This window comes from Cuculus canorus, chromosome 21 (genome assembly GCF_017976375.1).
Source record: "Cuculus canorus isolate bCucCan1 chromosome 21, bCucCan1.pri, whole genome shotgun sequence".
NCBI lineage: Eukaryota > Metazoa > Chordata > Aves > Cuculiformes > Cuculidae > Cuculus > Cuculus canorus.
In genome coordinates, this window is record NC_071421.1 from 7758565 (window position 1) to 7783226 (window position 24662).

General features: G+C 50.9%; 1 protein-coding gene across 4 annotated transcripts in view; it reads right to left on the reverse strand.

Moving 5' to 3' along the window:
• Positions 1 to 24291, reverse strand: part of SPEN (spen family transcriptional repressor) — a 70329-nt gene extending 46038 nt beyond the window's left edge. For 3 of the 4 annotated variants that reach the window (XM_054085484.1, XM_054085483.1, XM_054085482.1), the window contains exons 1-3: positions 24091 to 24291; positions 5218 to 5538; positions 1457 to 1933 (exon numbers count right to left, since the gene is read on the reverse strand). In XM_054085484.1, coding sequence (XP_053941459.1) covers positions 1457 to 1933; positions 5218 to 5538; positions 24091 to 24173 — 881 coding nt within the window. In that variant the 5' untranslated portion in view covers positions 24174 to 24291. The remainder of the gene's footprint in view (positions 1 to 1456; positions 1934 to 5217; positions 5539 to 24090) is intronic. The other variant, XM_054085481.1, reaches the window with a different exon arrangement.
• Positions 24292 to 24662: the final 371 nt, after the last annotated feature.

Here is a 24662-nt window from a genome sequence, read left to right on the forward strand (position 1 = left end):
TCCTGCCTTGACAGCCCAACAGTGACATTTTATAACCACCACAAGCCCTTGGACTCCCTTCCATCCGCTCGGCCATGCAGAGCAGCACCACAAGAGAGGGTTTTTCCCTGCTGGGTTTTTAACAACCCCCTCAGTGTAACCAGGCCTCCTGTCACCTCTGGGTGGCTTTGGAGAACTCTGGCAGTCTCACCCACTTTCTGTTAGCTGTAGTAAGTGTGAAAATCTGTGACAAAGGGCTCTCTTTAGCGAGGTGCTAAGATCTTACTAGAGAGGTGTTAGAAATAAAGAACCCAGCCTAAAAGCCCTCTCAAATATTCCAGAGGTGCCTCTCTCTCCACCTGCTCTCCAGCCAAGACAGGACCTGGACTTCTAAATCCAGGAGGAGAAAACAACAACGGAAAGCAGTAAATCAATCTTTGCAGGGTTCTTCAGGCAGTGGGGGTGGGGAGACAGAAGAGGAGAAACTCATGTCCTCATCCTCACTTGCACATGCTCACCCCTCAGCCCATCTCGCCCTGCTGGACGGACCAGCATTCCAGCAGGTTTTATGGGAATAACGACCGCGATTAGAGAGGTACCAGTGGCAGAATTCCATCCATAGGGGATCATCAAACACTAAGCATTTATTATACCGATGAACTTACTGACTTAGCAAATATTTTCAGTTTTGGAAAAGAACCAAACCGAGCACAGAACACTGACGGGTGCAATGGCTCCTTGGTTTCCACTCCTTGGGTGAATTTACTCTTAAAAAGCCAAACATTTGAGAGGTATTTCACCATGGATTTTCAGATCACTCAAAGAATTCCAGGATTAGCTCCACTACTCTTTTTTCCCCTGTATGGAGTTCATAAAGCCACACAGCTACAGAACCACTGAGACAACAGCAGAACCAAGGCCACCCATGCACCTCTAGGAGATACTTGGATTTATTTTTTTTTCAGTCCTTCCAAGCTACAACTGTTGCTGTGAGGCAACAGGGAAAAATGGAACAGCAACATATTGACCTTTTAAACACCAGTGGTGATCGGGAATGGGAGGAAACAGGACACTAGTGTGCATTTCCCCAACTATTTTACACTGTGTCCAGTAAAAAGCAGTTGGCCGTAACATTTGCTTATTCCCTTCCTTAAGCTAATCAAATATCTGCCTGGTTCTCCGAGCACGCAGGGCAGCAGAGGTGCCTGGATACCCCCACTATGCCCAGTGAGCACCTTAGGGATGCTGTGCAGATCCACCATGGAAAACAATTAACAATGGCAACAGCGTTCCCTTCAGATCTGTTTCCTGCCAACTTCATCCTTCTACATTTCACACCTTCTTTACTTCTACATCAACGAGTAACGCTTTGCCACAAAACACATTCTATTTCCACAGCCTCGGTTCACAACTCCTCGCTGTGCCTCAAGACCAACGCGCGAAGCCCACGGGTCGGGCAGCACCACGCCAGCCTTACCTGTCACTGCTGGTACTGCTGCTGCTGCTGATGGAGTCGCTGCTGGAAGATCTGCTCCGGGATCCGCTGCCGCTCGGCGAGCGGGTGGGTCTGGACGCCTGGCTGGCCAGCCGCTGCGGGGACTGGGTCCTGGACTGGGACGAATGCGGCGACCGACTCCTGCTGTGCTGGTAATTCCTCTCCGGCCTTCTGCCTCGTACCTCCCGTGTAATATCATCCCTGTAGATATCCCTGTGTACCACACTGGGCAATGTAAACTGCTCCCGGGCCCTAGGTTCATAACGGGGGTCGTGAGCGTCAAAACGGTTTGGACTTCGGCTCCGAGAAGTGTAATAGAGCCCGTGTTGTAAGGTCCGCTCCCGAGGATCTCTATAGTAATCCTGATCGTAATGTCTCGTCCGATCAAATCCGCCCGTCCCCCGCTCATGGTGTCCATAGGCACTATGTTCATAAGCACGCTCCCTGTTATCTGAAGCCCTGCGTTTAGGAAGGGGGAAAAACACGTTGTCAGAAAGGGAAAGCACGACCAACAGCAAATCATGCAAACATTCACATCAGCGCTCAACTTATTTTTGTGGCTGCTGCTCCGCTAAACAGCAATAACCTATCAAGCAAACACTGACAAACTTAAAAACGTTTTACTGGACTCCAAAGTTATATTTGTATACAACAAAGCTGAGCAATCGTTTTATTTTAATCACAGTATCAGGCTTTCATGACCAGCATCTTGCCTGCACAGCAGGAAATACTGCTTTCCAGCGCAGAATCCTCATTTAAGTTGCACTTGTGATTTTCTATTTCCATTAAATTCAGTAAAGAAGGAAAATTTAATATTTGGGAACATTATGATCAAATTTTTCCCTTCCCTCCATTTTTGCCTCAGAGATTATTCTAGAATTTGGCCATTACTGGAGCTCTTCTGGCTCTGTCCCTGCAAAAATGGCATCGCAGGTCGGGCTGTAGCCATGAAAGCCTCCGTGCAAAGCATGACCCAGAGGTAAGAAGCTGCTTTCAAAAGGGGTAGCACAGCCCATGGAGAAGGGCCAGAAAATCAGGGGGTTTCTTGTTGCTGTTCTAAAATATGTCATCCTCTTAGAGGGAATTTTGCTTCTATTGGACTGCTACACTCAATGGCATTGAGTTAAAGCCGCGCACCCTCAAATACCTCCATGACTGATGTCAGAATGTTAAAACTGCGAGGGCGCAGGCCCCAAAAAGCTACCGAGACCCTGGGCAAGGAGGACAGACTGAACTTGCCAGTGGGTGTTTCTGTCTACGGGCACTGTTACTATCGCTGCAGCCACAGTTTCTGTGCACAAGAACATGATGTCCCAGTAGCTCAGGCCCATTTTGTTTTAGTCTTTCACATATTCCGTGTCTTGACTGAGGAAGGCTCTGCTCCGAGAACAGCAGTGTGACCTCTCCAGTGGAGGGACAGGAACACTGATGGTTCAGAGAGCATTGCCAACAGTTTCATGGTCTAATTCAGACAAGGGCCGGGACGGCACGTCCAAGTTACGTCCGCAAAATGAAAGGGCAGAAATGATTACTGTGAATGTTTAAAAAATACTTGCCAAATTCTAACTATGTCAGGGTAGCCAAAGTTAATTTAAAAATTTAATTATCCGCCTTGTGAAGGACACCTCAACCTTTTTTCGTTCAGCCCTCTCTCTCGGATTCTTCCTTCAGAATCAATTATCAGTTACTGCAATCCCCTGCATCCCAATAACCCAGTTCTGCCTCCTCCTCTCCCGCATGCGAGTCTGTCTGCTCTTTAAAACGGCAGAAACATTTCAGGTGTATTTTATAAAGCGAGAATGGGATCTGCATCTTTTTTTATTAGCATCCCAGGAAGTTCCTTCTGTTCCTTTTCCAATGAATCCTTAATCCTCTAAAGGTATTCAGCCTCTGCTGTTCAATTGTAACTCATTTTCCAGCTTTCTACAGAGCTGGCTCATGGTTTGCCTGCATTTTTTCTCACAAATTACATATAAGGAACTACCTTGCCAGTGTGGCGGAATGTCATTATCTCATACCTCCGCCTGACACCCATTGTTGCCTCTCTATTTCCATTATCTCTCGCTTGCAACAATGGCATTTTGAAGGATATTTCAGGGTCTGGCACAAAAACGTCTCTCTTTTTCCCCCCTTTTGAAGGACCAAGATCAACAATTTCATAACCGATTGCATTTAGCATCCTACAAAGTGTTAATCAGTGAAAGCTGATTTAACGAGGTAAGAGAAAAAGCAGTATTTTCTAGAGGGTTACTGCTATAGAGCTGACGTAAAAGAACAGAGTCCTTCTCCGTCAAAAGGACACAAGACAGACAGAGGAACTAGCAGAGCTGACAATCTATCGGCTACAGTGCTTTTCGATTTATCTATTAGTGCTAAGGACTACTGGAGTTAGTGGAAAGAGAGGGTTGGACTGGGTTAGGAGAGGGGCTAATATACACAGGGCAGGACATACCAACCTTTTCCACGTGTGGAAACACGACCTATATTCCCAATTAAATCTAGGGAGAGAATTGTGAACATAACTTCCCCAATTTGGGCCCCTCTTACAGGGGTAAATCCACCTTCTCAATGGGCAAGGGTCTCAAATGAGATTTTAGATGAACCAACAAGAAAAAAAAATTAAAAAAAATCTTAGTGACAAGACAAAAAAAAAAATTCCACGGGAAGGAAGCAGTCCCAGACTGAAACCATAACTCTGAAACCCCCAGACTTCTTTCTTGAGACAGTAGGCACTGAAATAGATCCGTTATTTAACTTCCAGCCCTATGTCTGAGAGGAGCAGCTGGTAGCAGAAGGCCTGACGCGCGCGGGCGCCATCGCGGCTGGCCAGCAGGCCTCCTCCGGCCGCCTTTGTAACCATCCAGCCCAGTCACTTCCCACTCGTGTATCCAGAGCACGCCACGTCCTTAGAGCTAACGTGTTTAATGCGCAGCAGCAAAGAGCTGTGTACCAGACTAGATAGTAATCCACTCCCCATGGCTACTGGTGTCTCGGCTGTATACCATCCAACTCAAGGCTGTAGTTCTTATCCCAGCATTAAAAAACACTATAATCTCCAAAATTTAGTAATGTCCATCAGCTCTTTTTGCCAACACCATCAGCAAGAATAATCCCAATAACTTGGAAATGATGTAGATCCAAAATGGAAACATCACAAGCTGCCTTCGGTCTTCTCCATCCAAGCGTTATTTCCATGGCTAAAGTGGTGTCGGTAGAATCCAAGGGGCTGCATCGTTAAAGTCTACTAGGAATTTTGTGGTGACAATCCAATTAACATACCAACTGGGTACAGTGAGAACTGAGAGCTAGGCATCAAGCTGTCACCGAATTTTAGGTTCTAGTAATCCGAAGATACTCCACAGAGAACTTCACCACATGTTGTAGAGTAAGATAGCTCCATCTGGCAGCAGGGATACATCCGAGCAAGGCCTTAATATTATCCAAGAAATGGAATCGTTACGTCTAGAAAAGAGTAACTCCAATATCGATGCTGGCCAAAGGAAATCTTCCATCTTAAAACCACCTTATTTCAAGTGTAGATATCCAACCAGCTGCGGAAAACATCCTCTATGGATCCACACGGTACCAGCCACTGGGATAGAAATCACTTCCGTTTCCAACCCAAAATAGGAAACATAGATAATTCCCAAAATTTTAAATCCATCTGGGGGCCCTAGATACGAGTTTGTGTTTCTCACCACATCAAATACAAAATACCTGCCTAGAGAAACCTTGGAACTTACCCATCGAGTCTCCGCTCATAACGTCCTTCCCGTGCATGAAGCGATGGGGGGGGGCCGTAAGTGGGCCCCCCGCCACCTCCTCTGAACCCAGAAACCTCTCTACTACGAGATGCTATGGAAACTGTATCATCCAATCCCCGAGCAGCACTGGGAATGGTTCCTGGTTCATTATAATCCGTCCGTAGGTCTCTATCGCCCATTTTGTTGACAGAGTTGTGTGCCTTCTGCGCACTTTTGATGTCCACAAAATCCACAAACGCTGCCACTCCGCCTTCTGACCCCCTCTTAGGGAGGATTTTGACGCTTTCGACACGTCCATATCTGGAAGAGAAGCAGAGCAGAGCGCATTATTAGTGCTGGCAGGAACAGGCCTCATCGCCCCCCGCAAACTCAACAGCAGCCTCAAACCCTTCACCCCTCCCACACGGCAGGAAAATCGATCTCAAAGCACGGCAGAGGCTGGAAGACGCGCTTTCAAAAAGCCATTTGTAGAGGGGGAAAGCCATTTCAGTGTTCCATCACGATATTGAAAACTCCTCTCTCTCGGGCAGCCCGTCACGAGGCCACCCTTTCTGCGAGAGCAGAGCAGAGCAGCTGAAGGCAGAGAGAGGCGTTTGCAATTAGAGCGGCCTTTAATCTGACGAGCAAGACACAATTAAAACAAAACCATGTCACAACAAGTGAAAATAGAAGACATTCTGACAATCTTCTTAGGAAAATAATGACCTTGACACAGCAATTCACTGCTCTGGTCGGTATTTGAGCCTTCGCTCCGATCCCTATTCCTGATCTCCCTCCCACCTCATCCCAGCGGCCACGCAGGACACTCCGGAAGCGCAACTGCCTCTGGCACCCCCGGCCCAGGGCAATTCTGGCCCAACTTTCCGTCCCTCCCGCAGATGAAGCCGCATGCCAGGGAAGCCGAGGGAGCGGGACTCCACGCTGCTCAACGCCTGCCAGTGACTGCGATGCAGGTGCTTGGGGATGAACAAATGTCTGCGTGAAAAATGAACACAGACGTGTGTGCACACAGAAAACACAATCTAATGTCTTCTGATAACTGCCATCAACGCAGAACAAGAAAGGATAAAATGGGAAGTGTGAACACAGCAACATTTTGAAGCAGCGAGAGCTGCAGGTCCCGGTGTGGTTGCTCGTTTCCCTCAGCCAGGAGACGCTGAGCAGAACAGGCAAGGGCTTTAACCACAGTCTTAGCCCATGGCAGGGAGAGGCAAAACCCAGGCTTGTGAACATACTGACAGGGGAAACAGACCCAGGAATAAAAAACAAATCAATAAATGTTTGTAAACTTTATCCAGAATTATTGCCAAAGCCATTTTCTCTTCAGGAAGGCAGCACAAGGCTGCATAGACGTAAGTGGACCCTACCAGGAAAAGCTGTTTTCAGCCATGAACATGGGGAAAAGCCAGTTCCACCACCCGCCTGAGGAGCACTTGCTGTCGGAACCCGCGCCTGGCTCTGCCCTGTGCGTGCCTTTCCACACACCTCACCATCTCATCACCTAAGCCCCGAATACGATTTGAGAACCTGCCTCGCTGACTGCTGGCTCCTCACCCCAACCTCACCCACTGTAGTCTATACGCAATCCAGGTGGGATTTAGAGCCCATTTTCCTCTGCTTTTTCTCCCCGTATGTGGCACATCCTTCAGGTCAGCAGAAGCGAGGCCTAGAAAGGCAACGTTGCTGATGGGTGTTCCTGCCTCCGAGCTCTCTGGAGCAGAGCGTGCTGCTGTTGTTCTCGGGGTACAGCACGGTGACGTTCATTCTCAGGAGCTCCCTCACCTCCTACACCAAACCAACGCACTGGTTCCTTTTTATTCTAATTAAAAGCTGCAAGTAGCAAATAATGGCGACTGGTACTGCAGGAGAGACGTTTCTCACAGTCTGCACTCTCTCAAGGCTGGAAAAGGTTCTCTCGCCTTCAGGCAAGATTGAGAAAGACCAGAAAAGTAGAGGATGTGTTAAAAAAATGTGAGGAAAAAAACATCCTAATTGGATGTGGCACATGTAAAGAGAGAAGAAACAGGAGAGGAAAAGGGGGGAAGGAAAACAGGAAAGGGCCTATTTCAAAAAATGCTCATGCCATGAATGAAAAACAAGAAAAGCCATCAGGTACCCCAGTCAGCATCAGCCTTTCCCGGGCGTTTCAGAGCCCGGCCTCTACAACCAACAGAAGCGAGATGGAATCGGACCATGCTGCGACCCCCACACCCACGGGCTCCGAGTGATGTGGTCACAGCAGGGCCTGCTCAGAACACATCCGTCCCTTCAGCGCACTGCTCACTCTGCCAACACAAGCCCAGGCTTCCCTATGGGCTTTGGGGGCAGGGGGGAAAAAGTATCCTAGCACTACTCCCAAGCCCCTGGATCTGAGCTGCCCTCCGACTGCAGCCCCAGACTGCTTTGCATGAAGCGGTGCCTGACGGGGACACCAGAATGGGCTCCGACAGGCTTCCTGCTCACCAGTCTGTCAGTTCTTTCATCCCCTTATTCTGAAATCCTAACACACACGTGATTTTATAACGCACCCACAGACCTCAATTATTTTTCTTTTGCTGCAGAAGACCCAGGAATGTGTTTAAATATTCAAACATTCGAGCTAAGGCTGCCCAGAAAGTGCAGAGGATACAGAGCATCGATGTAAAATGCTCCTCAGGTACCAACAAAACCACCCAAGCAAACACGCAACTCTTGATTTTTGTACTGGGAAAAGTGTGCTTTGGTTGCTATTAATTTAAAAAATTATTTACTTTATTTATGTTCCTACATCTGGGATGGTTGGGGGAAGGTCCTGCTCATTCCACTGCGGCCCCGGTCCTGAATCATCCCGCTGGGTGACAGCACTTTTAATCCATCCGTTATCCAGCTACATCAACGTATGCCGCGCTCTGGTGTCCTGCACCGTCCCCGGACAAGCGCCGCAGATAATCTGTGACAATCGCCTTTGCTGAAAGCGAGGGAGGCAGGGGGAGGAGAAAGGGAGCAGGGGGGGATGAAAGCCAACCAAGGAGGAGAGCGCCCTGAGTATTCAAGGACAGCTGCCGAGAGAGGAAGGGTTGCATTCTCCTTGCCCCACCGCCGTCCTGTGATTACACACATCCTCCGGTCCCCCACAGCGAAGATTAATCTGTCTGGAGATCCGACCCGGCCCCACCCGTTGGCGCCTCTCCGAGCTGCTCCCGTCTTGGCAGATGCTGCCGGGAGGAGGACCGCATCGCGGGGAGAGGAGGAGAGCTCTGCAGTGCTGCATCACCAGGGTTTACTGCAGCAGAACGAGGCATGACAAGAACAAACAATCCTTTCTGGAGGGCTGGGGGAGGAGAGGCAGCAATAACGCTGTGTTTCATTACCCGGATCGCAAGTTAGGGCAAGATGGAGGCGAACGCAATCCGAGGAGCAACCTTTGTCCGGATCCCGAGGGCTGGGAAGAGGGGGGACAAAAGCCAAGAGGAGGCATCACCACGACCTTTGGTAGCATCCACAGAGTGGCTCCTCTCAACCCTTCCTCCTATCTTTATACCTGTGCGTCAGCCTGTTCCAACAAGGCCACGTTTCGCAATTGCTGGCAGACCCAACAGAAAACAAAGAGGCTCGTTCACTCAGCGCCACAGACCCACATGAAAACAAGGCTTATGAGTGCCTCTTCTCGCCTGCAACCCTTGTGGATTAACCACTGGCTACACACCGCAGCCAAGGCGGACGAGGCTGCATTTTCGGAGGGGTGTACAGCTCAGCTGGAGGCAAACACGGCGAGGATGTACAAGAGTGGTTCTGTCACCGAGCCCCTCCACCAGCACAGCCCGATCGCAGCCCCCAGCTGGAAACGCAGATCCAGCGCCCTTTCCAAACAAAAAAGTTGCTCGGTAATCACTGCTCAAAGCAAGCTAGGCTAATCCAGCTTTTCAGACAAAGGAAAGGAATTCATAATTTCGGCATTATCGGTTTATTCGCTGTAGATCAAAGCACTTCTCTAATCAAGCAGCTGAAACGTCTAGGCTCGTGGCATGGCTGCTCGGCATGCTCCCCTGGCTCTCCAGCCCTCCCTCCTCCTCGGCATTCCCGCTGGCCGCAGCAGACAGCATGGCTGGGTTGGGAAACAGCCTGCTCCAACCCCGGGCCAGGTGGGGCCCTCCTCCCCAGGGCGAGCTGTCCCAGCCCCCACAGGGACCTTCGCCTTCCCACCTCTAATGAACCGCTTCATCTCAGATCTTTACTGCAAACACTCGTCTTCCTGCACAGTCTTCTATTCCCCAGCAAAATCATTTAAACAATGGATGGACTGGACAAAGGCAGCCAGCAAACACTGCGCAAGCCAATGATACCAGGTAGCTGGATATTTTATAGACCAGTTGGGGTCTTTACAGGATGATCTATACACAATAGGAAAAGGCAAGTTGAAATCAGGGAGATTTGCTTTTAGTTCAAGACGAATCCCACTTCACATATTCCCTCCCTGTTCCTCTCGCTGAGCTCCCCGGAGCTTGCTGAGACCTTTTATACCCAACCATTTTCATCAGGGCCAAATCCTGCGGGTCAGCTGGACCCCTGTCTACAAGAACTCGGCCACGTGTTTATGCCGATGCCGGCCCCATGCCATGCTGCAGATACAGCTAATGGCTGGGCACGCTGCGAGATCAAAAACAACGGCATCAGTTCCTCAGCTCGTTCCTGCACTGCTCATTAGGAATGTGATTTGAGAAGACGTCCCGATGCAGCAGGACATGTGAATGTTTTGGATTCGCTCAGATTCACTTTGACTAAAGCCAGCTATCTTTAGCAATTGAAAAGCAGGGATGATTTTTCCGTGCCGCGCTCAGGCTCCTTCCTCCCAGATTATTATATAACCCAGACGAGCCCCAGCCTGCATTATTCAGTAAAACGCTCGCGCAGCGGGAGGCTTTCCTGGCCAATCGCATTCCTCGGCCTCTGCTGTTATTTCATAACAAAATAATGTGACCTGGAATAATACTTCTCCAGCTGTCTGCCATGCTTCTCCCAATCCATAACTGCCCCAGCCCTGCCTCCCTCTGCAGAGCTCCAGGCACGGGGAAACGCAGGCATGAAAAGACAAAGCTACCACAAAGGCGATGGCCATCGCTGGCTCCACGGCTTTTAGCCAGGCTGCTGACTCTGTTCGATGGCCATCGCTGGCTCCACGGCTTTTAGCCAGGCTGCTGACTCTGTTAACTCCCTCAGCATCCGGTCTGGGCTCTCCTGCCACCATGGACATTCCTTCCACGACCTGAGACACTGGTGCACTGCAAGGATACGCACATCCATTTCCCATCCATGTTGCACCCAGAACACCAGGCTGGAAGAGCAGCAAACCCCAGGGTGCTGCAGCAGGACACACTGCCACAGGGACAGCTACCCCAGAGAAATCCTGCTCGGAGATAGGCACCAGCCCACGATACCAGCTGTGCCCCTCTCATGTACCACATTCAAAGCGGTGTTCAGCAGTCATCACTGTAGCTCCTCAGCCAGGAACGCAGTGGGGCCTGAGCCCTTCCACAGGCATTCATGAGGAACACGGCTGTAACTGAGCACAACAGCAGCACTGCGTAAATAAAATACAGCACAGAATACTACACACTTACAACACACTTGGCCTAAGGATATTACGCACGGTGTTCAGAGTCATGGAATGGTTTGGGTTGGAAGGGACCTCAAAGCCCATCCAGTCCCACCCCCTGCCATGGGCAGGGACACCTCCCACTGGATCAGCGTCTCCAAGCCCCATCCAACCTGGCCTGGAACCCCTCCAAGGACAGGGCAGCCACATTTCTTCCTAGTGTCTCAACCTAAATCTTCCCCTTTCAAACTTCAGGCCACCCCCTCGTTCTATCACTGCAGGCCCTTGTAAAAAGTCCCTCTCCAGCTTTCTTGTTGGGCTCCTTTCAGGTATGTTCCACTCTTTGTATTCACAGACACACTGTACTAGACACAAAAAAATATTTGCATAGTTCTGATCTATTTCTTTATTTATTTTTCAGAAAGGGAATTTCACATCAAGAGTGAAACCAGGCAGTTTTTCACCACCATCAGACACGAGCAGCATCGCTCCTGGGAACTGCACTCTGCTTCCAGTAATGCAAAGCATCAGCTCAAAACCTGGCAATCTCATCACATGCCCAGCAGGGAAGGAAGATTTGAGAGCCTACAGACACCCAAAACCAACGGAATCTAAACAAAAGGTACTGAAAATGCACAGACAGCATTGCTGGGTCTGAGCTCTGGTAAGTTCAGTAACTGGTGTTTGAAAAACCTGCATACAGAGCGTAGGGAGAGGTGCGCAGGGCTGGGAGGAACGCACTGCAACTGAACTCAAATGTATCTTGATTGAAACAACAAGCAGAATCTAGAGTCCTGCAAAATACACCTAAAATCCCCTGTAACCAGTGCGGGAGCCGCCACCCGAGAAGCACAGCTGCTCGCCTTAGCTGGACTGCCACAGCACCCCGGGGAATCGGCCAGGGATCGCTCGAATGCTGAACGACAAATATGGCTGCGCACACGGGGCCGCTGTCTGCGCCGGCGGCTGCACTGCAGGGAGACCGACAGCAGCGTTTACTGTTTACTACAAACACCTCGCTGCGATGGCGAGGTGCTGAGGGCGGGATCCAAAGGCGGCCAGGGCAGCAGCCTGCACTCCCAAGGGCACCAGACCCCGCTCTACACACCCAGGACACCCGGAATCCCTCACACAACCACGCTGCAGTTATAACCCCAAACAGAAAACCGGCAATTTGGGTTAATGGGGAAAACATGGTGGATATTTATCTAATACACAGACCCTGGAGGGCCCATCAGCACGGATTTGTAGCACTGCTCTAATTCCCCCACCCTTCTCAATTCCTGAAGAAACAGCAAGGACGAGGGCACCGGCACAAAGGCTGACAGCAACGTATGGAGCAGGTCCAGCAGCCTCTAGAGGAGATTCAATGTATGGTGTTGGCTCTCCTGATGCCCAGCTGCTACACTGCATTGAAGACAGATGAAAATAAAACACATTAAATGCCTCTCTCGTTCTACCTCTCTCGGCACAAAACTGCTGTTCCTATAACAATAAGAGTGGCCAGGATAGCGTTTCGGATGATGAGGAGTAGCAAAGCTCGTCAGCGAGCTGTAAATCCACACTACGTAAGGCTTGGAGAACCTTTACCTTCCCAAAGCCTGGCAAAATCCAAGCCCACCGTATCACACAGAGCACTGGTTCTCAAGCCATGCTGAGAGCAGATCTTGTGAGAGCAGTGATTCAGAAACATGCCCTAATTACCACGCTCCCCTAATTTTCCAGATTGCAATCTGAGACGCTTTAAAACCTGTTCAGAGCAATGTTTATTGGCTCTGCGACCTCTTGGGGGGGGGGAGGGAGAAAACCAGCGTTCTTCAGGGAACTCCCTGCAGCCTTCCTCCTAGCCATGAGGATCTTGAGGGAAACCTCACAATTGAGGGGCAGAAACCATCGAGCCAGCTGCAGAGCTTGCTCAGAGCACTTACACGAGTGGGGTGAAACCTCAACACGCTGCTCCTTGCCCTCCCCTCCTGCCCCACCACCCAAGTGACTCCAACACAGACCAGCTTCCTTCAGCATCCAATAGGAAATCTCCCAGCCCCGGCCACAAACGGGGGTTTTGTTTATGGGACACAGCACATGGTCCTGCCACGCACCAAAAGCCAGGGCTTTGTCCACCCTCGTAATCCCTCCCCGCGAGATGACAAAGTAGGAAATAAAAAAGCTAGCACAGGCACATTTGCCGATGCTTGCGATAGGCTGGTATTGAACAGCCCGGCAGATCAGATAGACCAGCAGATAACTCCGTGATGAAATAAGCACTCGCCTCTTGCTTTCCAGCCCAGCTGAACGCTCCATTTTAAGACACAAAGTAAGAGCGATTGCTAATTTTATTTATGTCTTTATTGCAAAGTCGCTGTTCGGGTACTGCTGAGGCATTAATATACAGATCAAATTATTACGTAGCCCCAGAGAGGGAACAAATAGAGTATTTCAAACTGCTTATTCACAGCTGCCACTGTTGGTAGCTGATTTCTTTCAACAGTTGACATACCAGGAGATTTTTCTGCCACCTCCATGACCATTTAGCCACAGAAAAGCTGTTCCAGCACATACACATCATGTGAAACCTGCCTACAGATACAACCGCTCCTTGAGATGCGGATCAGCTCCACTGCGACACCCGCACAGAGAGAAACAGCGCTCAGAGTCCCAGCAACAACTCAGCGTGGCGAGGATGACAGAGGGGAGATGAATCCAGGCTCTGGATGCCGGGAGGAGACACAGAGCCCTATGGATTAAAAAAGCAGCCCCAGCTTATCCTCAGCAACACCCAGTCGGGCTGCATTTACCATCTTTGCTTGAATCAGCAGTTCCACTACCTGCAGCGCACAGCGAGCCCGGCGATGCATCCAGCTGGCCGCAGGCAGATCCCGGCCCGGCTGGAACCAAGGGCCTCGCACAGAATTTCTATCTTAGAGCTGAGCAATACAAGCTCCCTTTCCACAGGGCCACCTCAGCCAGCCAGAAACGAGGCAGAAGCTCTGTTGGTAAGGAACTTTTCCCAGCTGCCACCTCTGCACAATTAAGGAGAAGCCAGCAAGGATCCATAACAGAGCTTTATTGGTATATACCTTATTTAAAAAAAAATCAAAGCAGCTTTGTGAGCAGAAATAATGAAGACTCATTTCTCATGGATGCATGTCTCGAGGTCGAATTCTCCAGCGTCCAATAACTGCCAGTTCCCACTGCAGCTTTTCCCACGGTCAGGAACACCTCTCTCCCATGTGGATTCTTTAATGTCTAATAAGGGCTGCACTCTCACTGCAGCTTTTCTCTCCATGGGGCCGCTAATCAGGTCTCTCTCCTCTATTAAAACTGCTTGTTTTCACAAAACTCAAAGGAACGTCGTGTCTCCGAGACTGCGAGTGCCCTGTCACGAGGAAGCACAGCCGAAAACGGCTAATGGGCTCAAAATTTATTAGGGAAGATCTATACACACAGCAAGATCACATCAGCCTTGCTCTGCAAGCAAACGAGAATAAGCACAACTGTTAGCAGAAGCTCAGAAATCTTACAACAGGCGGTAGAAACTCTGCCTGCTCGGCTGTGTTGTGTCAAGCACAAGGCGCTGTGATTCTGTACCCTCCAGCCTACGCAGATGTGCGGCATCACGTTACTACACGCTAGACACAGAGCCGCTCGGTTCCATCTCCAGGGCATTTTTCCTTCCAGCTGAAGGATCATTGGCAGGTTTGCTTCAAAAGTACCAGTGGTGAAAAGTTCTCTGCAAAGGAACTGCTCGAGCCCCTTCTTTAGTGTGGCTGATTTTAGGATTCGCTTGGATTCGACTGCAACAATGCACTGCATCACAACTGCAGGGGAATCTCGTGATTAATCAGGTTTTGCATTCTTATATGAAAGGGTAATTCCCCATACGAGTTCTGCTTCCCTGAACTCTGCTTTCCATGTATCCGGCAGCAGATGGAGGAACATGCAGCATCAGAACAGGATGGTCTCCTTGCCATGCTGCAGAGCCTAGTAAATACGTGTCATCTCAAGGCTTCTTGGCGCTCCAGTTTCCAGTCAACTTGGCGTTTCCAGTCAAACGCAAACTTTATAATCTCTTCTCCAAAGTTTTGTACAGTTCCCAGATGGTGCTTAAGAGGAAAATGAAGTTTATCCACCTCTTCAACCACTCCAAGTGACAGGATGGCTTTTCCCTCTTGAGCCACAGCTCAGTTAGAAGGACTGACCGGCTGCAATTCAGCCAACAGGCTGGACAGCTTGAAATTCATTCCGAATCAACATACTCATCCAAGTCACAGCCCCAAAACCTCACCTACTCCTCAAAGGGGATGATCTTGAAACCAAGCAGGAAAAAAGTCGGTTCCCGGCCAACCCAGGCTGCTCCGTGACGCCCAGTGTTTAAGCTGGCCAGTCACCCAAACACAGACCTGCTGATGTTGTTTCTTTGGTTCCTGACTCACCACTGCCATCACCTTGGAGAAAGTGCTTGTTGTCGTGACTAACCCAGCTGGCAGCGCAGCACCTGGCACGAGCCAGGTCTCAGCCCAAGGAAACCAACATTCCCCTCTGCCGAGCACCCAGTGAGAGCCAGGCATGCACTCGGAGTTCTGCGCAGCGACTGCCTGCACTCCGGGTGCTTCTCTATGGGCCAGAGAGGAGAGCTTCCCACAGCTGAGCTCCTCAGCCAGTCAGTTTAATGGATTTTCTTTTGATGCCACTCAGAATCGAGGTTTTGCTAAGTCGAGCTGAAAACAGGCTGGCGTGAACGTCAAGGCAGTGGTGGCGACGTTCCTCACCACAGATCTGCCAGCTGACCGAGCCGGGGCCTTGCTATTTGCAGGCACTTGGCAGAGCCTGACCTCGAAGCGCATGGTCACCACCAGACCTACAGGGCTCTCCTGCGGTGTGGGGGGACAGCAGACACACCACCCTACCACACAGCTGGGAACATCGCTGGAACCACGAGGATGGCTGCTTTCTAGTTCTATGCCATTTTGGTGAGCAGCTTCACTTTTAAATGCTTGTTTTCCAGAATCAGTCTGACAGTAGCTAGGCAAGAGCATGAGCCGTCAGGAGAACGGATGGACCACCGCTCTGAGCCTTCCTGAGCAGCACTGAGGACAAAGCATGGCGTATCTTGCCATACTGCAACCAGTGGATCATCTACAACATCACCGCCAACACCGCGGTTATTTTTCAAATATAGCACAGCTTCCCTGCCACAGATACTTCCAAGAAGTTGGTTTGAAGTGAAGAAAAGACCAAATGTTCGCTTGGGCTACGATGACAACGAGGGTTCTGCGTGGATCACTAGTGCCCCAGATGCGCATCCAGCTGCCTTTCCCAGAGCCGTCTCACACGCACAAGCACAGATCCCCGAAATCAAATCAGATGTTGATTACGTTTACAAGGGAGATACTTATCCATCCTGAGCCTTTATTCTCCACACAGTCAGGATGCTAATGAGGCCGGAAGGCTCTTGTCCTCCAAAGACAACTGCTTTAAACACACAACTTGGCAATTTATTTTTCTTATTTTGCCCTGTTGACAGTTACCGGTCACCTGCAGCTGCCAGGGAGCCGAAAGAGGGAACACTAAATAAGCCTCTGTGCGCTTTTGGCAGTGCTGACTGTTGGTGAGGACGGGAGGCATTCACACCAGCGGCCGGAGCAGATGGACCACCACTCGGTGCTTTGTGCTGTGCGGAAGCAGCGAGCAGCTCGCGGAAGACGCGTCCACCGTAGTTGGGGAAATCTGTGACAGGGATATTCAGTTACTGTTGACGAATTGCACGGACAGAAAACACAACTGGCTCGGGTTTGTACCTGGAGAAGAACTGAAGGCGATTCACAGTTGCTGAAAAAAATAACTTGCAAGCTGAGCTTTTTTTGAGCTAAAAGATCATTTCAAACCCAATCAGACTTGTTACCTCATTGCCTTCATGACAACAACGTGGATTGAACACTGCTGGAATTTCCTACCAAATCAGGACTAACAAAAGACAAGCAAGCTCTCCTGTTTGGGCAAAGGGATGTCCAAGAGGAACACACACTCAGGTTAGCACAGTCTCCATCTGCAGAGTGCACAATGGGCATCCAGCAGGCAGCGGGGCACACCATCTACTCACAGTCCTTTGAGACTCATCTGGCTTTTCCAGGCTGAGATGAGGGCACATTCAGGGCATTCTCATCACATTTGGAAGCTTGTGCTTCAGATATGAGTGTGTTCAAAAAAAAAGTGCTTTCAATTTTAAGTTGCTGAGCTTAATTAAAAAGAAGAGAAAGGAAGAAAAAAAAAGCTCCCTTTTGTTCTTAAAAGATGCCTGAGTCTTTAAACAGAAACCAGTCATTAAGAGCCTGCTGCTCTTCTCCCATGATTAGTCTGTCTGAGCGGAAAATTGATGGGCCTTTCACATCCGACTTCTGTCATGGTGTCACCCAAGTCACCATGAACATTTGGACCTCGGACAAGGCAGGAATATACAAAGTACAGCACAGAGCCAGGCACACGCAACACTATGGGATACGCCTCCAAAAAACCTGTCTGGGGAAGGAGGTTGCTTCAACAGAATTCAGAGACACCGCCTGCATGTCCAATCCACCCTGCTGGCAGATCAGGCTGCAGCAGGCCCTGGAATATAGCCCAGCATACTTATGAGAAGCCTGTAACGACATTTGTTCTGTTATTAAAGGACGTTATCTCCACATGCAGGATTCTACAGATCACACGGGATGATTACGCAGTGTTAGCAGGTTAAACAATAACTATGGAAATGCAGAAACCACGGTGGTTGCTGTGTTTTAGTCACCGTACAGAAGCCTTCATCACATCTTAACGTATTCCTGCAGAACAGCAGTGGAAACGTCTCTCAGATGAGGAGACCAGAGCTGCCGCTCTTACCAGGCAAAAAGAAAGGAGAAACCCCAGCGCCTAAGTTCACCGGGTGGAAAACACCACTGACTTGTTAGCTCGGGTAACAGAAAAAAGCAGCTTTTGTCTGATTTTCCTTAAGTCTTCAGTCCTCACACCACCACAGGCTCAGCAAAGGTGAGCCGTGAGGCAGATTGTACACCATGAATGTCCATCTTCAGGCTCATCATCCTCCCACAAGGTATCTAACTCAGCATGCCGAAGATGCAGCTAAACTCACAATCTTATTATGGAGAGTAATCGTATTTTCTAGTTTATTCCTCAGCTCATTGTTAAGGAATGTTTGCCCTTGCCATCTTCGGTTTTGGGGCATTCTCAGACCTCAGCAAATTCACTGAACCTAGTAAAAAAAACACAATCAAAAACGTCTCACAAGCGCTTATTTTTGGTAGCTACCAAAACCGGAACACATCCACCCTGCTTACACCCTCTTTGCCAGCACCTCTCCCGAAACCTCTAGCAGTCTCAAAACCAGCTGAGAGGTGGACACTCGGTTCTACCCCTTCCCTAACACCTTCAAGACGACTTTGGTTTGATATTTGTTATTTCTCAGCTGCTTCTCCACATACCGAAGGCTTCTCCTCCTCTTTTCCACAACACGACAACAGTGTGAAACCACTGCACCAGCAAGACAGCCTGCAGTTGCAACATCAGCTCTTGAAAACCAGGCTCCCAAGGAGCCCTAGGTCCATCCTGACTTACAATTTGTCCTACATCTGCCACCTGCCCTCTCCTCATTTGGGTAATTATGTCCCTAAAAAGGATGAAAAGCCAGCTAGCACCTCTCACCCTCAGCGAAAACAAGGACCTAATTTTGGACACACCTTAAGATGGCAATAAGGTCATTCGCTGCAGAGCGTGCCATGACTTTCTGCCCTAGGAAAATCAAGGAGGGCAAAAAAGCACTCAATGAGGCTATCAAAACAAATTCAATCCTTTTCTCATCCGCTGTTCTAACTTGATGAATAGATTTAATGTCTGCGTAAGCCTCGCAAGGACTAGGAAGTTCTCAACATGCGAGTCTGCTTCTGTGCAGACTGCAAGACAGGGCGCTACGATTACTTTGCCATTGTACCAAAGGGATTCAGGGCAAGGACAAGAAATACCAGAAGGCAACGTCACTTTGGAGTGGCTCAACAACAACAGAAGCTGCTCCCATCAAATCACAAACACACACGGCCAGGACCTTCGAAGAAACTTCAGAGAAGAAACACCATCAGAAAGGCTCAGCAGATGACAGTTCCATAACCCAGTGACACCAACTTATCTTTCTAATGCGGCTCAGCGTATAAAACCACCTCACAGCAGTTTAGTCCAAATCCACACTCTTTGTGGCTTTTCATTAAGTTTCTTTGAAATAATTACACAGGCATTTCCTCGGCCAGCACGGAGTCAACAAGCTGCCACCGCAAATGTGCAAGGAGCAGAGTCTGGAGCAGCTGGAGCATTCATGAGTGTTAAACTGCTGAGGAGCCATCCTCAGTGTGACTCAGTCTTGGGAGAAGAATCACAGAATGGTTTGGGTTAGAAGGAACCACAAAGCCCATCCAGTCCCAACCCCTGCCATGGGCAGGAACACCTCTTACTGGCTCAGGGGCTCCAAGCTCCATCCAACCTGGCCTGAAACCCCTCCAGGGATGGGGCAGCCACCACTGCTCTGGGCCAGGGCCTCCCCACCCGCACAGTGAAGTAGGCAGCTGCAGACAAAGCTGCCCCGTTAACACCCGCTGCACAGCACAGGGGCGATGCCTGGGCTGCCTTATGGTGCTTGGTGAGCCAGCATTAGGAACAGAATTATTAAAGGCAATCCAACCAAAAGCAAAGACCAAGCCACCCCCAGAAGCAGCACCAACCCCTGAGTGAGCCACAAGTCTGATGAACCTACTCCACCGCAAGGCCAACTTTCACTAGGGCCAACCTAGACTCAAGCAGGACTTGTCTCATGCTTCACACACCTTTCCTTCCCTTCTGATTCTGGGCAGCTAATTTAATCCCCTTGCCCTAATCTCCCAACCACATGTTCTCCCACCATCTATGATTCTATGAACTAAAATTACCTCACTGGAGATGCGTAAAACGCAGCACAAACAACTTAGACACTGCCCAATGTTCCAGATATCACTTCGGCAAAGCATGGGCATGAATATTATGTTCTCCCTCCCTTCAAAGCCTCTGAACTAAAAAGGCCAGGACCTCATCTGTGGAAATACTGAGACTTAAAAGTGATGTGAATTGAGGAAGGCAACAGGACTAGTTCATCCTGTTGCCTCACTTCTGTATTTTCCCAAAATAAACACACATCTGGACAGAGATCTCTCTGATTCAGTACAGCCACTCGTGCGTTTACATCCCACGCGATATCTAAGCGCTATTACTTGATCATGAGCAATAAAAGCTTGGGAACACACTTTACTACAAGAACCAGAGCACTGCTACTTCCGACTCAAGCCTGTTTCCGTGGAAAGGCCCTGCAAGACCTGCCGGTGCCAGACATGGGAACATGCTCCGGAGCGATGCTGTCCTAGCAGCTGTCACCCTGAGCAGGCACGGAGGGCCTCTGCACCCCTCCCCGCTCTGCCCACGCACGATCTACCCTAGAGCCCACCCGAACGCCTCCACCCCACTGCACTCCACGGCGATGCTGCGCCGAGCAGAGCCCACGGGGATTTTGTACTCGCAGCCATCAAGACAAAACATTTGCTTGTGAACTGACTGAATACTTTCTACAAGTTATTGAAAACATTGCCGGTTCTTCACAGAGCGGTTCCTCAGAGCTGTGTTCAAACACAGACCTCTTCTCCAGAAGGTACCCAGCACATCTCCTCAAACCAGAAAACACGCTGAAGCCAGAAAAACACCTTTTCCCAACAGAAACCTGAACCACTATTTATTTTCTCTGAAACTGCTCCGATCTGCAATTTATTCCCAAGAATTTTAAAGGAACATGTTTGGTTACTGAAAACCAGGCCTTCTCCCAGACTTGGCTGCCTCTCTGAATGTCTGAATTCCTCTCAAAAGAGGAGGCAGCACACCGAAGCCGCACGGCTCATAATTAAGAGGCTTTTATCCCCCTTGCCCTTTAAAGCACCAATAAAGGGACAAAGCCACGCTCTTCCCGTTAACTGGAAGAAAGCACAAGGAGGAGAAAACCCATGGCAGGCCAGCCCTTGCGCCGGGGACACTGTTACTATATTTAGTCGCCTTGTTCTGCAAGCTGCCGAGCATCTGTTCCAATGATGGGGAATGACTTTTTCTCTGCTAGTCAAGACAGCATTAATTAGGTGAACCCAAATGATCACTACCACCGCTTCCCCGAGCGCTGAGCTCTCCTCTCCCACAGCCTAACACGGATTCGCTGCTTATTCCATCTTAACGGCCGATCTCCAACCCTGGTACAGACTACTTTCATATCCGGGAATGCCTTAATTGCTCAGTTGAAAGAAAATACAGCACAGTAGGAAGAAGTTTTTAAATTGGGAGGGTCTGGGTACAAATCAGAGAGCTCGGACAAACGCAACTTGTGAAAATGAACACAAACTCCATTCTTTTGTAACTCCCTTTAATATCAAGACAATAGATTGAAAAAAGGGCTTTTAGAGAAAAAAAAAAAGCAGTGCTCACAGAAGCCAGATCCAGCATTCCCTAATCTGAGAGAACTCGGAAGCGTTATTTCAGTTCACCCTGAACAAAACCAACCAGGAGCATTCCACAAAAAAACCTATCGTTTCTGCAAAAAAACAAACCCTACTGTTTCTGAATTCCTCCCTTGGAAGAATTCTGCGGAAGCTGCAATCCCCAGTGAGGTTCCCACGTAATCAGTTAACCGGAGGGGGAGGGAGACACCTCGTATCCAGCACGGCTGCCTAATTTTACAGTTTCGGAGCCTTCCTGGCATTTCTGCTCCTTCAAAACAAAATGGTTGTTCCCCAAACTTGCCCCTAGCAGGGACAGTGCTGGCAGGATTGCTTGCACACCGGCTTTAATGTGGAAATGGCAGCGTTTCCCAAGTGGAAAAACACACGCTTGGAGCACAGCAGATTGAGGGGTGACAGCATTCCCAGCCCTCGGAGCCGAGATCCGCAGGGATATTCCCCAGTCTCTCCCCCACGCCGCAGCTCAGCGTCTCCACTCACTCTTCGCCCTCTTCCAGGCTGGGGGATGGGTGGGAACTGGGTTTCACCAAGCCCAGCTCCATCTGAAAAGACTTTCTCTCCAAACTAAACTCTCCTTTCCGTGGAGGGAGCTTTCCACATCCCACCTCAGTGCCCAGGCAGCCGCTTTCCCCGTGGATTCGGCCACCACGCTGCACAATCCCCGTGTCCCTTCCCCCAGGCTCCCACCGCATACAAAGGAAACCTCGCTCCATTGTCCACCTACGGCACCTACACAACCCAGCCCCAAACCCTCCACCGACACCCACGACGGTCCCTTCCGCCGCACGTTCGCACCCACAGACGGGTGTTTCGGAGCCGTGTTTACTGGTGTGGGACCAGCCTCATCCAAACACGCCAATCCCGGGTAAAGACTGGGGCTGGGGAACAGGCAGCGATCACAGCGTGACGGGGGGAATCTCCTTCCCAAACCTCTGATGAAAACTCAGGAAGGTAAAAACAACCGAAAAAAGGTCATTAACGATTCCACGCCTGCCATTTTTTCCCATCCATCTCCAAGCAACAGCACCATAGCAACTTTTTCCCTGCTTTAATACATTTCACAAAAGGAGGAGGACAAGGCAAAATAAGACCCAGGAATGTCAATTTTCCACTTCTGAGTGCCTATTCCTTCAACCAGCTATGCCTGGAATTACACAAACAACTCCCCGGTCCTGCCTCCCTGCGGCACTGGGTCACGACACCGGGATGGGGGGACAAGAGGGAGCCCCAAACAGAGCCAAGGATGGAGCAGTGATTCCGGGCTTGGCGAGCGGAAAAACAAACAGCGAAGGTGAATTAAGCCAAGGAGGGAAGGAAACGGCGAAGGAGAATTAAACCGGGGAGGAGGCAGGGGGAAACAGCAAACAAACCAGGGGGGAAAGAAACAGTGAAGGTGAATTAAATACGAGGGAAAGAAACGGTGACCGTGAATTAAATCTGAGGGAAATAAACAGTGAAGGTGAATTAAACCTGATGGGAATAAACAGAGAAGGTGAATTAAACCAGGGCAATTCCTGAGTGCAGCCCAGCCCGGGCTCTGCTGCCGCAGCTCCGAGAGATGAACGAGCCCCCCGAACCCCCAGCCCAGGTGGTGGGGACCTTCTGCCCCCCCCCACTGTCACATCTATTTTTCCCATGGTGACTCATTATTAAGGACGCTCCGATATTTTTCCAACGCTGGAAGATTAAAGGAAGCTTCGCAATCTCTGTTTTGAGGGGGAGGTGAACCACCCGTGAGCTGAGCAGCCACGCTGGGCTTCGTTTTCTCTAAAAAAAACCCATTTCCAGCGCGGCATCAACTTCGAGCGAGAGCATTTCCCGAGGAAAAAGGTGTCGCTGAGGCGGCGGGGGAGCAGCAGCCTCCTCCTCCTCCCCCTCGCACGAAAAGACGAAGGGAAAGGGGAAAAAAAAACACACAACCGTGCGAAGAGCCACCACTTCCTTAGGAGCAGGATTGATCCCTGCGAGGAAAACACCCAAACAATGCACGGAGGAGCCCGGCCGGGGCGCTTTTTCCCCCGGATTCTTGTGATTTTCAGGAGTCACGATCGCAGCTACGGTTCCCCGGGGAAGGGAACGCAAGAAAAACGGGGGATAAAAGGCAAAAAACCGCTAAAACTCCAAACGATGAGCGATAAAACCAAAGCAGCGGCGGGGAGGCAGCAGGGCCGGGGTGTTTTTTTCCCCCGGATTCAGTGTTTTCGGGGAATCACGGTCACAGCTCCGGTTCCTCGGGAATGGGGGGATACGGAGGGAACGGGTACGGAGGGAAACACGGCGGTTAAAAGGATAAAACTCCAAACGCCGAGTAGCGAGAACGGCGCAGCGGCGGGGAGGCAGCGCTCCGGTGTGGTTTTCCCCCAGATTCCTCTGATTTTGGGCAATCGGGATCGCAGCTGCGGTTCCCCCGGGGCTGGGGGGACCCTCGCGGAGCACAAGAAAACGGGAGAATAAAAGGAGTAAAACACTAAAACTCTGAACGGACTGAGGCGCGGCGGCGGCGGGAGGCAGCGCGGTTTTTCCCTGCGATTCTGGGCTGCGGGATCCCCCAGACCCGCGCGGAGGGAAATATGAGAAACGGCGAAAAGCGCTGAAACTCCACAGGGCAGCGCGGTTTTTCCCTGGAATCCCGCGGTTTTCGAGAATCGGGGGGGAGGAGACACGGGAGAGCAAAAGGCGAACCCCCCCGTGCCCCGGCGAAGGCCGCGTTCCCGGCGCGCTCACCGTTTGAAGTGCTCGATGATCTTCTCCTCGCGCACGTTCTCGGGCAGGTTGCCCACCCAGAGGTGCCTGGTTTCTCGGACCATGCTGTCCCTGCCGCTCCGGCTCCGGCCCCGCCGCCGCCGCTCAGCGCCGCGCGCCGCCCCCCCCCGCGCCGCCGGCCCGCACCATCCCCCGGGGGGGGCCGCGCTCCACCCGACCGGCCGCGCCGACACCCCCGGCACCCGCCGCCCCGCGCACGCGCGGTCCCTGCCCCCCCCCCCCCGCCGCGCGCGCCTCGCGCCCTGCGCACGCGCAACCGATACTGCCCCCCCTCCGCCGCCTCGCGCCCCGCCGCCCCGCGCACGCGTAGTCCCTACTACCGCCCCCCCACGGCCTCGCGCCCCGCGCACGCGTACTCCCTAAGACCCCCCGCCCCACCGCCTCGAGACCCGTCGCGCTGCGCACGCGCGGTCCCTACTACCCCCCCCACCGCCCTGCGCAAGCGCACGCGCACTCCGTGCTACCCCTTCCCCCCGCCGCCTCGCGCCCTCTCGAGTCCCCCGTCCCGCGCAGGCGCACTCCCCGCTCTCCCA